The sequence below is a fragment of the Galeopterus variegatus genome, unplaced genomic scaffold (genome assembly GCF_000696425.1).
Source record: "Galeopterus variegatus unplaced genomic scaffold, G_variegatus-3.0.2 Scaffold545, whole genome shotgun sequence".
NCBI classification, from domain to species: domain Eukaryota; kingdom Metazoa; phylum Chordata; class Mammalia; order Dermoptera; family Cynocephalidae; genus Galeopterus; species Galeopterus variegatus.
Window position 1 is genome coordinate 386,464 of NW_007726656.1, and position 12,349 is coordinate 398,812.

Consider the following 12,349-nt stretch of genomic DNA (forward strand, 5'->3'; position numbering starts at 1 on the left):
TTTTTTTTTTTTAAACTCCCTTTTCTTTTTTTCCCTCTTTTTTTTTTTTTTTTTTTTTTTTTTTTTTTTTTAACCTTTATATCTTTTGTGTGTGTGTGTGGCAGGGAGGAGGAATGTTACAAAAGTAATATCTTTCATTGTACAACATTTGGCACATATGGAAAAATATAACAAAGAAAAATTATCTATTACCCCATTATTTGGAGACAACTAATCTAAAAAAATACATAGAACTATATTTTGCCCTCTAAACAAAACTTGCTTTACTAGTCTGCTGAAAGCAAAACTTGTGTTCTGTATAGGCAGTCAGTTCAGTCATCCAAGTTTTTATTTTTCTATTTGTTTGTCTTCAACTCTGGGTGGTTGTAAAACTTAAGGTTTTAATGTGGAATCCTCCTTCAGTCCATCAGGATATTTGGGGGTTTCGTTCATTTGTTTTTTGGCAGCTGGCTGGTATGGGAATAGGACATAGGGTTTTAAAGAAAAATTTTCCCCAGACTATTCTTAATTTCTGGGTGTTCTTATGACATGTTTTTGGCAAAAAAAAAAAAACTGGTACAATGATACTATTTTTCATCTTAATATTCTTTCTCAGTCCTTCATGAGTCAGACATATCTAGGTTTGAATCCAGTTCTGCTACTTTCTAGCTGAGTGACCTGGAATAAATAGCTTAAACTTTGAGCCTCAGTTTCTTTGTCTCTGATGCAGACAGTCATAATAACCTCTCAGGGGAGTTGTAAAGAGTAAATGAAATAAAATATGTAAATTGTTTAGCACAGTAGCTGGCACCATTCATTTCTATTTTTCCTTCCTTAACAGAATATATCCAAGCAATGATTCTAGTGAATGAGGCAACTATAAGTAACAGTTCAACATTGATAAAGGGTATGTACATCTCTTATCCCAATCTAAAGTATTCTTTGGTATTTTCTTGCCATGAAGTAGGCCACCCTTAATATGTCAGATTAATTAAAGATAATTTTAAGTAAAATATAAGATCCACATTATTAAATTCTATAAATCACAGGTTCTTTTGTTAAATGACAAGTCCTACCCATCCAGAAATAGGAAATGCACATCCTACTAAGCATCTTAGGGAAAGCATGGGCAGATGTGTGTTGTATTAGTCCGTTTTTTGTGTTGCTACAGCAGAATACCTGAAACTGGGTTATTTATAAAGGAAAGAAGCTTATTTGGTTCATGATTCTGGGACAGCTGGATGTGATGTAGGCCTTTGGCTGCTTCTACTCGTGGCAGAAAAGGGCCGCCAGCGGGTGCAAGGAAATCATGTGGCAAGAGGACACAAGAGAGAGAGACTTAACTTCACTCTCTTTAAAGTCCTAAGAATCATACCTATGACTACAATTAAGCCATCAATGGATTAATCTGTTTACTAGGGCATGTTCCCCACAATCTAATCACCTATTCAAGGCTCCACCTTTTAGTTACTGTAACAGGATTTCCCACCTTCTTAATGTCACAGTAGGGATTAAGTCTCAATGAGTTTGGGGGGACATTTAATCCACAGCGTTTGTCTTCAAAAAACCTCATATAAAGAGGGCAAATAGAATTCTAAGACTCTAAACCACTATAAAATTGCTTTCTGAGAAGAACAGTACTAGAAGGGTATATTCTGATATAAATAAATTGGTGGATAAATTTATCATTTCTAGATTGCTTTTAGACCATTGGTCTTTCAGGCTCTAAACAAATTCAGTTTAGAAGGATTACAGATAACATAGTAAAGAAATCTGTTTCTCTACTCACACACTTCTGATACCAGATGTGTGGGGTTTTCTTACCAAGCAATTGTTCCATTTTCTGTGGACACCTACAGGGTGTCCTGCAATTTATTTCAATTATGACACTAACTACCCAGAGTTAGCATAGACCTCACAGTTTAAGTGTTCAGTCCCACAAGATTTGCTCACCACTTCAGATGCCAATCACAAGCCTGGGCCTCTAGTACTTCTGATTGAGTTGGCTACAAATCTGGGGTTCTCACAACCCCCTCCTCAGGTTTGATAATTTGTTATATAATGGCTCTCAGAACTCAGGGAAATGAACACTTTACTTACTATTACCAGTTTATTGTAAAGGATACAAATGAACAGCCAGATGAAGAGGTACATAGGACGATGTGTGGTAAGGCCCTGAGTGCAGGAGGTTCTGTCCCTGTGGAGTATTGGGGTGTGCCTCCCTCCCAGCATGTAGATGCATTCACCTGGAAGCTCTCTGAACTCCATCATTTAGGGATTTTGTGGAGGTCTCATTACATAGGCATAATTGGTAAAATAATTGGCCATTGGCAATTAACTTAATCTCCTGCCTCCCTCCCCATCCTGGAGATGGGGGAAGGAGGGTGGTCAAGGCTGAAAGTTCCCACCCTTTAATAGTCCCTTGGTCATTCTGATGACTAGTCCCCATCCTGAAGCTGTCTAGGGATCCCAGTCACAATTACCTTATTAGCATACAAAAGATACTCATCACTCCAGAGATTCCAAAGGTCTTAGAAGCTCTCATGTCAGGAACTGGGAACTAAGACCAAATATTATAACAGAAGATGTTTCTATCACCCCTATCACTCAGGAAGTTACAAGGATTTTAGGAACTTTGTGTAAGGTACCAGGGCAGAGACCCATTATATATTTTTTATTATGTTACATGTACCAAGATTAGAAAAAGAAAAATTGAGAAGTTATTTTTATCAGAATCACCATTCCATAAATCTTAGTCTATCATAAATTTGCTTAAGTGTTGAGAAAGTACATTTACTAGATTTTTTTTAATTAATGCTGTTAGATATTGTTGTAGTGGTTTGAAATATGTACTCCCAAAACTCACTGAACTTGAATTGTGTCCCCCAAGCTTTATGTATTAGAAACTTATCCCCCACTTTGTGAAGAAGGTGGGAAATCCTATTGTGGTAATTGAAAGGTGGAACCTTGAAGAGGTGATTGGATTGTAGAACCATGCTGTAGTGAATGGATTAAAAATGGTGGTTAGGGGTGTGTTCTGAGGGCTTTAAAAGAAGAGACTCTCTCTCTCTCTCTCTCTCTCTCTCTCTCTCTCTCTCTCTCTCTCTCTCTCTCGGTGTGATCTAAGGGCTTTAAAAGAAGAGGAGAGTCTGTCTCTCTCTCTCTCTCTCTCGCAATGTGAGACCCCTGGGTCACTGTCACCACCACCAGATGGACTTTGGCTTCCCAGCCCCAGAAACAGTAAGCAATAAATTTCGTTTTCTTTATAAAGTACACCCAGTCTCAGATATTTTGTTGTAAGCAACAAAAATGGGATAATACACTGTCAACAAACTTTAATAATTTTTGTTTTATTGCCATAATTTGGAGCCATAAGGCTTTTAAATCTCTGAGAATACAGTCTAGTATCACCATCTATTTTAAAGAAACCTGTTATTCAAAATTATTCTCAATTTCAGTAGCTAAAGTATAGTTTTAGAAGACTAGGTTCTTGAAGAAAACAGTCTCCCTTTCATAGTGTCCTTCAATTACACTTGGAATTGTAGGGAAGGAAAACCTTTTTCTCTATCTCAGTGGCTGCGATGGGGGCTGTGAATTAAACTGATGAAACACAGATTGACAGGAGAAAAGGCAGACAAATATATTAACTTTTAATTTTATGTGCACAGGAACATCACAGAAAGAAGTGAATACCCAAAGCAGCAGTGAGATTTGAGAGCTTATTATACCAACTTAATAGGGGAAAGGGAGGGGTGGAGTGGCCCTTCTGGAAACACAAACGAGTATTGAAATATAAGTGGACCCTGAGGAAAATAGATGGGAGATATGATATTTTGTGAAAATGTCTAGGTATGATGCCCACTTCCTGTGCTTTCTTGTGATAAGAGTCCATCTTTCCTGGTTGATGAAACTTCCAGGGGAAGGGATTTATGACCATTGAGTTTTTATTTTGGAGGATCTGTTTTTAAACAGGTAAATGTAGTTCAGAGAAAGTCTCTTCCTGCATTTGTTGATTCTGCCTGCCACTGTGGCACATCTGTACCCTTTCAGAATCAACACACCCTTAAGGGATTACATTAGTTTTGCAAGAAAGAAGCTTTTAACCTCTCTTGTTACGAAGAGCTGGTAACAAGGAATTAATTCTAAACAACGTATTTTTCTTTCTAAAACAACTTATTTTCCACTAAAAGTAAGTTGCATTTTTGTTTTGTGTCTTTTAAAGTTGTAATTTTTTTCAGTAGAAATGCTGAATATTATTATTTTATATTTTTGTATAGTTCATCTGAAATGTAACAGATTTATCAAAATAAAAGTCTGTGTATTTGCCAGTGGTGGTGAAGTATTTTTAAGTAAGTAAGTAATTGAGGAGAGTTATATAATTGACATTGCTGGCAAATGTAAGTATTAAAAACCTTCTAGTAATAAAGTTTCATGCTAGATTTATTTTAAAAGGAATATTGAGACTGAGAGAAGTAAAAGGACCTGGTGTTGAAGTCAAAACAAGCCATCCTGGATCCAGTTTAGAGCTCCCCAGGCTGTTATAAACCACTAATTACCTTTATTTTCCTTGCTTATATATAACCCCATAAATATTTGCTGTGTCCACAAACAAGGGATTACTTTCTTGAGAGGAATTATTTCCCCTTCTTTCCTTATCTAATTAATTTTAAATGTCCATGTTTTTCAGATAATTTTATTTCTAACTATACTTATATATGTTTGTTTTGTTCATATTTGTTAATAAAGATTTATATAACTCACACAAAGAAATTAGCTGGGAAACAAATCAGAAATTTTTAATTTGTAAAATTTAATTTCTAATCAGTTATTAGAGCTCTCAACTATCAGATTTTGAACCTTCTTTCTTTTCCTCGATAATTAAAGAGCGATATTTGTTTTCCAATTAGCCAAGAAGTGGCTTTGGATTACAACTTAAAATATTCTTTTATTTACTTAAATTTTTGTTCTTGTTTTTAGTAAGACTGGTCTGCATAAAGGTCCAATGTGATGACAGTGATTCTTTGCTTGACCAAATTTTAGTCAGGCTTCTGAACCTTCTCCTTGGCCCACCTGAGAACAGTTGTCCCCCCTTATCCGCGGTTTCACTTTCTGCAGTTTCAGTTACCCACAATCAATTTGGTTTGAAAATGTTAAATGGAAAATTCCAGAAATAAATAATTTATAAGTTTTAAATTGTGCAGTGTTCTGAGTAGTATGTTGAAATCTTGCACCATCCCACTCTGTCCTGCTCAGGATGTGAATCATCCCTTTGCTCAGCATATCCATACTGTATACGCCACCCGCCTGTTTGTCACTTAGTAGCTATCTCGGTTATCAGATTGACTTATCACAAGAAAAAGAGTGAATACAGTACAATAAGATTTTGAGAGAGAGAGAGACCACATTCACATAACTTTTATTAGAGTTATTGTTATAATTCTATTATTAGTTATTGTTAGCCTCTTACTATGCCTAATTTATAAATTAAACTTTATCATAGGTATTATGTATAGGAAAAAACATAGTGTGTGTAGAGTTCAATACTATCCACAATTTTATACATCCACTAGGGGTCTTGGAACATATCCCCCAAGGATAAAGGGGGGACTACTGTAATGCCTTGTAAAAATCCAGTTTTAGCAAGAACCCTAAGTCACTTAAGCATGACGCCCCCCCCCCCCACCTTCAATACCTTATCACTCTTGATACCTGAGCACCATAAATATCTGATCAGATTCCTCATACTCCATCATCCCCAGGTGATGTCTGATCACCCTGGGTTGTCTTCAGCAAGAATCCTGTTGGTTCACTTTAACCAAAATCCGCTTTTATCCCTGATGTTTCCTCTTAGTAATTTTTCCATCCTCTGACCCCCAGCCTGCTTCTTGGCTATAAATTCCCACTTGCCCATACTGTAAGTAGGTTTTATGCATCTTTAGAGACCAGTCTCCCTCTGTAACTGCAAAATCCAACTGCAGTGGTCCTTATATCTATAGAGATGGTCCTGAAGTCTGCCTTACTGTGCTTTAACAAGTATTATTGAATATTTTTTTCTTTAACAGCAAGACAGTAGTCTAAGGCAGGATAAGAATCACTTTTTGGGCCGGCCCCGTGGCGCACTCGGGAGAGTGCAGCGCTGGGAGTGCAGCGACGCTCTCGCTGTGGGTTCAGATCCTATATAGAAATGACCGGTGTGCTGTGGGCGACACCACACCAAGGGTTGTGATCCCCTTACCAGTCACGAAAAAGACAAAAAAAAAAAAAAAAGAATCACTTTTTTTCTTATGGTTCCTCAGTGCATAGGAAGAAGTCAGCACATAAAGAAAAGTTTTTAAACCAAACAGAATATTCCACATATCCACTTTTCAAAATAAGAACAGGAAATCTATAGCTTTTTATATTAAATACTATACACAGCTTTATTTCTATAGTGTAGTCATGTTAGAGGGTAAGAATAGGTGAAATATAAAATGAAGAAAAAGAAGAAACAAGAAATGAGATTAAAAGATACATGAAAAAATATGAAAAAACAGATCAGAAGAGGTACCCAAATACCTCATATGCCACCTCCCCATAGATAGTTGTACAGCAATGAGAAAACAAAAGGTACATACACTTTTCATTTTCTAAGCCTTTTATAGAGCCTTGGAAAGTTGTGTTATTTTTCTGTAAAATACAAGCAGAAGTAGGGGTACTTGATGTTCACTTTGTTGATTAAAATTCAGCTCAAGTTCAAGCCAACTTAAAGTTTCTCCTGTAGAAATCTCTTCTATCCTAAGTGGTTTTTTTAAAATCCTATATTATTTTCTTAAGGTTTTTGAAAATTCTGGCACCTAATCTTCTGGTTCAATCTTGAAATCTTAATATGTTTGCAAATTTTAGGGCTCTGTATGGGCAGAATCTCTAGTCAATGAATATATTATGAATATTATAGTGAATGATTTTTAACTTGATGTACTTGTTACTCACATTTGTATTTTTTTCATGTAGGTCATACGCCTGTGACTCAGAATGAACAGGAAAACAAATCAAATGCGTTTCCTTCTACATCGTATGAAACCTCCTTTCCAGAAGACTATACATTTCTGTATGTATATAAGTTACTTATGTTGTTAACGCTTTTGCTCCTAGAAAGAGACTTACTCTTTCTAAATCATTTGACATTAGAATAGATAAAATATATAAATAAGGTTTTTTTCCTCATTAAAGCTTTAAAAGTTGTAAATTTTAGTATTCTTATGTAGGATAAAGTTTATGAGTCCCTTAATAGGTTACTTATTTGTTCATATCTCTAGGAAATCAAGTCTTTTTAAAAGTATTAACTTCAGGTGTCTTTGTGTATTTTATTAAAACACTGAAATCTGCTAAGTTGGCTTTTTCTCCCTCCCCTGGATTTTTCGGAGGATTAAAAGTGGTCAAAAGTGTTTCTTTCAGTATCAATTCAATTTTTTTTGTTTTTGTTTTTTTAATTTTGCTTCTTCTTTTTCAATTCAGTTTTTTCAATGCATAACAATTCTAAAGTAATGTCAGAAAGTTTATGGGAATAGGCTAAATTTTTCTGATCTTCCCTTTCTCCTTTTACCATTAATTTCAGTAAAGATTCCTCAGCATGAAGAATTGTACAAGAGGGAATCTGACACTCTCATTCTTGGTTTTTATGTATTTTTAGTAGGTTATGCCCATACCAAAATCTTCAAGGACTAATTAAAAGGAAGTTTCTGAAAGTATTTTGTGCTAGAGCAGAAAATATAGTTTCAAAAAACAAAAAAAGTGTCTTTAGAAAGAAAGTTCTTAGGGCCGGCCCGGTGGCGCACTGGATAAGTGCGCCGCTTGGGAAGCGCGGCGGCGCTCCCGCCCGAGGGTTCGGATCCCACATACAGACCGGTTCCCGCTCACTGGCTGAGCGAGGCGCGGGAGCAACGCCGAGGGTTGCGATCCCGTTGCCGGTCCCCGGTCCGGTACGGGGGCAACACTGAGGGTTGCGATCTGTTGCCGGACATGGAAAAAGACAAAAGACAAAAAAAAAAAAAAAAAAAAAAAAAAAAGAAAGAAAGTTCTTACATTGTTTCCCTAATTTCATTTGTCCTTTCAGGCAAACATTAAATTGACAAAATTTCTCATTATAGATTTTTTTTCTTTTTTCATTTTAGTGTCTGTGAGAGTTGTAGATAGACACTATTATATATGATTTGTATTTACAAATATTAGAGATGTCATTACAGTTCGAGTGAGTCTAAAAGACCCATAAAACTTATTTTAAAATGCTCCCAGAGAAAGCTGAGTTCACACTTTTATAACTCCTTAATTTTAAAACACTTGTAACACAACTCCTGAGTTAACGCTTTTTAATTCCTTTTGCCATTTCAGTAGATCTCAAAACAATTTTTTTCTGGATATTCAGACCTTCTAATATGCAGCATAAAATTTCATTAATTTTTTTTTTTTTTTTGTCCTTTTTGAGACCGGCCACACCACGCTCAGCCAGTGAGCGCAATGGTCATCCCTATATAGGATCCAAACCCGCGGAGGGAGCACCGCTGCGCTCCCAGTGCCTCACTCTCTCGAATGCGCCACAGGCTCGGCCCAAATTTCATTAATTTTTAAAAACGGATTCACTCACTCTAATTCAGTAAAATATAAGATTCTTTTTCATGTAAATTACCATCAAACAAGCTCTTCCCCATCTTATATTTAGATAATTGTATTTTAAGCCTAAATGTAGGAGTTAGTTTACTCCTTTTAAGTATCACTTTTTGGTTTAAGCTCATTAAACCAGTATATCAGAATCTTTTTGAATTTTGGATCTCTTGTCTGTAATATTTTCTGTCCTTTCTAGTGTAACATCTTGTACAAATAAATAAGCTTTTTAGTCTTTATTATGGTCATTGAAAACAATATTGAATAGGACATGAGCAAAGACAAAACCTTGTGGCTGGCTCACTACTAGATATTACTACTAGAAATTACTCATTACTCTTTAGAAAGAACTATTCAACCAACTGTGAGTTTACTTACCTCTACTATTGTCTCACCTACATTTCTCACTCACAAGGCTGTCATGAGAAATCAAGGTTCACTGCTATAGCACAATAGCTTTACCAAACTTTATCAAGACTTACTGAAAACTTTATCACAAAGGAAACTTCAGTTAATTTGGACTTTTCTCACCCAGTTATTGATTCAGTGTCTAGTGTTGGCTTTTTAAATTCTAAGTATTTGGAAGTCACACACTTGATACCATCCTCTAGAAATATTTAAAAGCTCAATGTTAAGCTAACCATTCTTCACTTTCTAAAATCTTCCCTTCTCTTTAAAAAAAAAAACCAGGACAGAATTTTTCTACTTTTTAATTCTTCCGTATTTGACGTTTTTTCAAGACCTTGGCATTTAATTATTTTGGGCATAGTCTTGAATATGTTTAAATAAACTTGAGTCCTAATACCCTCTTTTTAACTGTCAGAGACTTCAATTCTTTTCATTTTTGTCTGGTCTTTCCAACTTGAGGGCCATAGTTATAGATGGAAAGGACAGAGGCAAAACTGTTTTTGAGAAATTCTTCCTTCTCTCTGTTATCAGTTAACTTTATGCCATCTTTTCCCTAACAGATTATTTTCTTGTTTGAAGCATAGCTTTAAAAAAAAGCTAATTGTTGTTTTATCAGCATTTTTAGAAACCTCAGTTCTTATTAGGCTTGAGCCTTTGTGACACTTTTCTTACAGGTTCATACCAATATTTTGTATTCATAATTAGTCACCTTTTCTTTTATACATATTCTTTTAAAAATCTGAGTGTCTTAGAGAAATTAAATTGTTTTCTCTAACTGCTTTCTTATCTCATTAGGAGTATTCATGATTATATTATCAGAACTTAGTTTCCTTAGAACCTCCTATCCCTCTTGTTCTGTATTTCCAGTCAGAGGCTTTGTCCATAAGATCATATCTAAATTGGAGTTGAACTTTCTGAGATCTTTTCTGATGAAGGAGCATGTTTAATTAGGCTCAGGATGGGCTGGCCCCGTGGCTCACTCGGGAGAGTGCGGCGCTGGTAGCACCAAGGCCGTGGGTTCGAGTCCTACATGGGGATGGCCCGTGCGCTCACTGGCTGAGCGTGGTGCAGAGAACACCGTGCCGAGGATTGCAATCCCCTTACCGGTCAGAAAAAAAAAAATTAGGCTCAGGATTTTCTTCCTTTGCCATTAAGAATTCCAGGGCAACATTTCATTCTTGATCAGAATTATGTTTAAATAATTCCTTTTGTATGTCCTCTGAAGATAATGAGTTTATTACTTATTTTACTTTAGTAGTTAAACCCCTTAACGGGCAGTAGTCATACAGGCACACCGGTGATCTAAATGGTCAATAACTTTACCCAGGGGTTCTCAACCTTAGCTCAGTTGCTCAAGGTCATACAATTTGTCAATGGCAAAACCAGTGATGAAAATCTTAGGTCTAATAGAAAACAGGCTTTCAGTATTTTATTCTTGAGTTCACGTGTCTACTACAGTCTTTAAGATGAATACAGTTTACATTCATTTTTTAAAATAAGCCTCTTTAAAGGTCATAAATAATAGAATGGCTTTTTACCTCAGCCTTGTCAAAAGCTAGATAATCAATTGGCAGCTTCTGAAGCCATGCTCTACCTTGAAGTTCAAGGTGATTAGTGACAAAACAGTTATTAACCCACATACAAACTGAGAATCCCTTACCCAGAGGCTGGCAAACAGGTGCAGACAATACTGGATAACTATACTTACATCTTTATCCTTTGTTTACCTCTAGCATTTTTACATTTTTGTAGGGTCAGTAACTAAGTTTACAATGCTTTGCATAGGATTGGTTTTACTTCTATTTTTCTTTTTTTCCAGTAATGTTCACATCTAAAGAAAGTTAATCTCAGGCCGGCCCGTGGCTCACTTGGTAGAGTGCGGTGCTGATAACACCAAGGCCACGGGTTCGGATCCTATATAGGGATGGCCGGTTTTCTCACTAGCTGAGCGTGGGGCTGAGCTGACAACACCAAGCCAAGGGTTGAGATCCCCTTACCGGTCATCTTTAAAAAAAAAAAAAAAGAAAGTTAATCTCAGGCCGGCCCGTGGCTCACTTGGTAGAGTGCGGTGCTGATAACACCAAGGCCACGGGTTCGGATCCTATATAGGGATGGCCGGTTTTCTCACTAGCTGAGCGTGGGGCTGAGCTGACAACACCAAGCCAAGGGTTGAGATCCCCTTACCGGTCATCTTTAAAAAAAAAAAAAAAAAGAAAGTTAATCTCCATAAAATGGGGACGAAATTAGGTTACTTTACTCCTGAGACTTTTAGTAAGTTGGGTTTTTCCATCTATTTAATAAAACTAGGCAAAGATAAGAAAAGAATCATTTCGAAGGCTCATGCTAGTGTTTCATTTACATGTTTTTCTTGTTCTTGTTTTCTAATTCAGTGTAACAAGAGGGATGGTCAGTTAGCTTAAATGTAATAAGAGGGATGACCGTTTAGCTCAGTTGATTAGAACATGGTGTTGGTAATACCAACATCAAGGGTTCATATCCCCACACTGATCAGTCGCAAGAAAAATTTAAAAATAAACAAACAAAAAACCTTGAAGTTCTTCTATATAGACTATTTAAGAGAAATATTTAAATAAAATAAATTCTTTATAAAATGAAATAAATGTGAAAAGACATTTTTCCCTTTGTTAATTGCTTAATAACTAGAGCCTTGTATCTCTTAATTTTTATTAAATTAGTCACAAGAAGAATACTTTTTTCCCCCCACTCCCCTCTCCCCCTCCGCAAGAAGACTACTTTTAATTGGGTTGGCTTTCTTGGACTCTTAAATTATTTAATTCCAAATTACAAGTTTTATCAGCATATTTTCTATTACAAATTTTAATCCTAAGTAGTTCTAATTGTATATTGTTCCAGTAAAGGCTAACTTGGAGCTGTACTTATTGTCACATGAGGAAATTATGTAAAAGTACATTGTAAACTAATGTACAAATATTAGTTGTTTAAGAACTAAGGATAACCCAGATAATTTTCACATATTCCCTAAGTTATTTCCTTCATATTCAGAGAAGAACTTACTGAGTCATCTACATTAGTATTTCATGTTCTGTTCCTCCAAAAGGCAAAATAGAAACCAAAAAAAAAAAAAAATGATAGATGAAATGAAGGAAATCAAATAATGACATTTGGATAAAAGGGTACTACACAATCTGATTTGAAACATAATTTATTTGGTTAAATCAAATTGAAAAAGGAAATGAAATATTCTTTTTACTATTTATACAACACTATAGATGCATGAGTAACTTGAGAATGAGTAGCCTATATCAAAACAAAGAACAGAACTGTGAGAACCTAAGAGAATTTA

The 12,349-nt window shown here is 35.8% G+C and overlaps 1 protein-coding gene across 2 annotated transcripts in view; it reads left to right on the forward strand.

Annotated features, from left to right (window-relative positions):
• SETDB2 (SET domain, bifurcated 2) overlaps nt 1–12,349 on the forward strand; it is a 49,887-nt gene that overhangs the window by 14,557 nt on the left and 22,981 nt on the right. For both annotated transcript variants that reach the window (XM_008569930.1, XM_008569929.1), the window contains exons 3-4: nt 821–886; nt 6,970–7,066. In XM_008569930.1, coding sequence (XP_008568152.1) covers nt 821–886; nt 6,970–7,066 — 163 coding nt within the window. The remainder of the gene's footprint in view (nt 1–820; nt 887–6,969; nt 7,067–12,349) is intronic.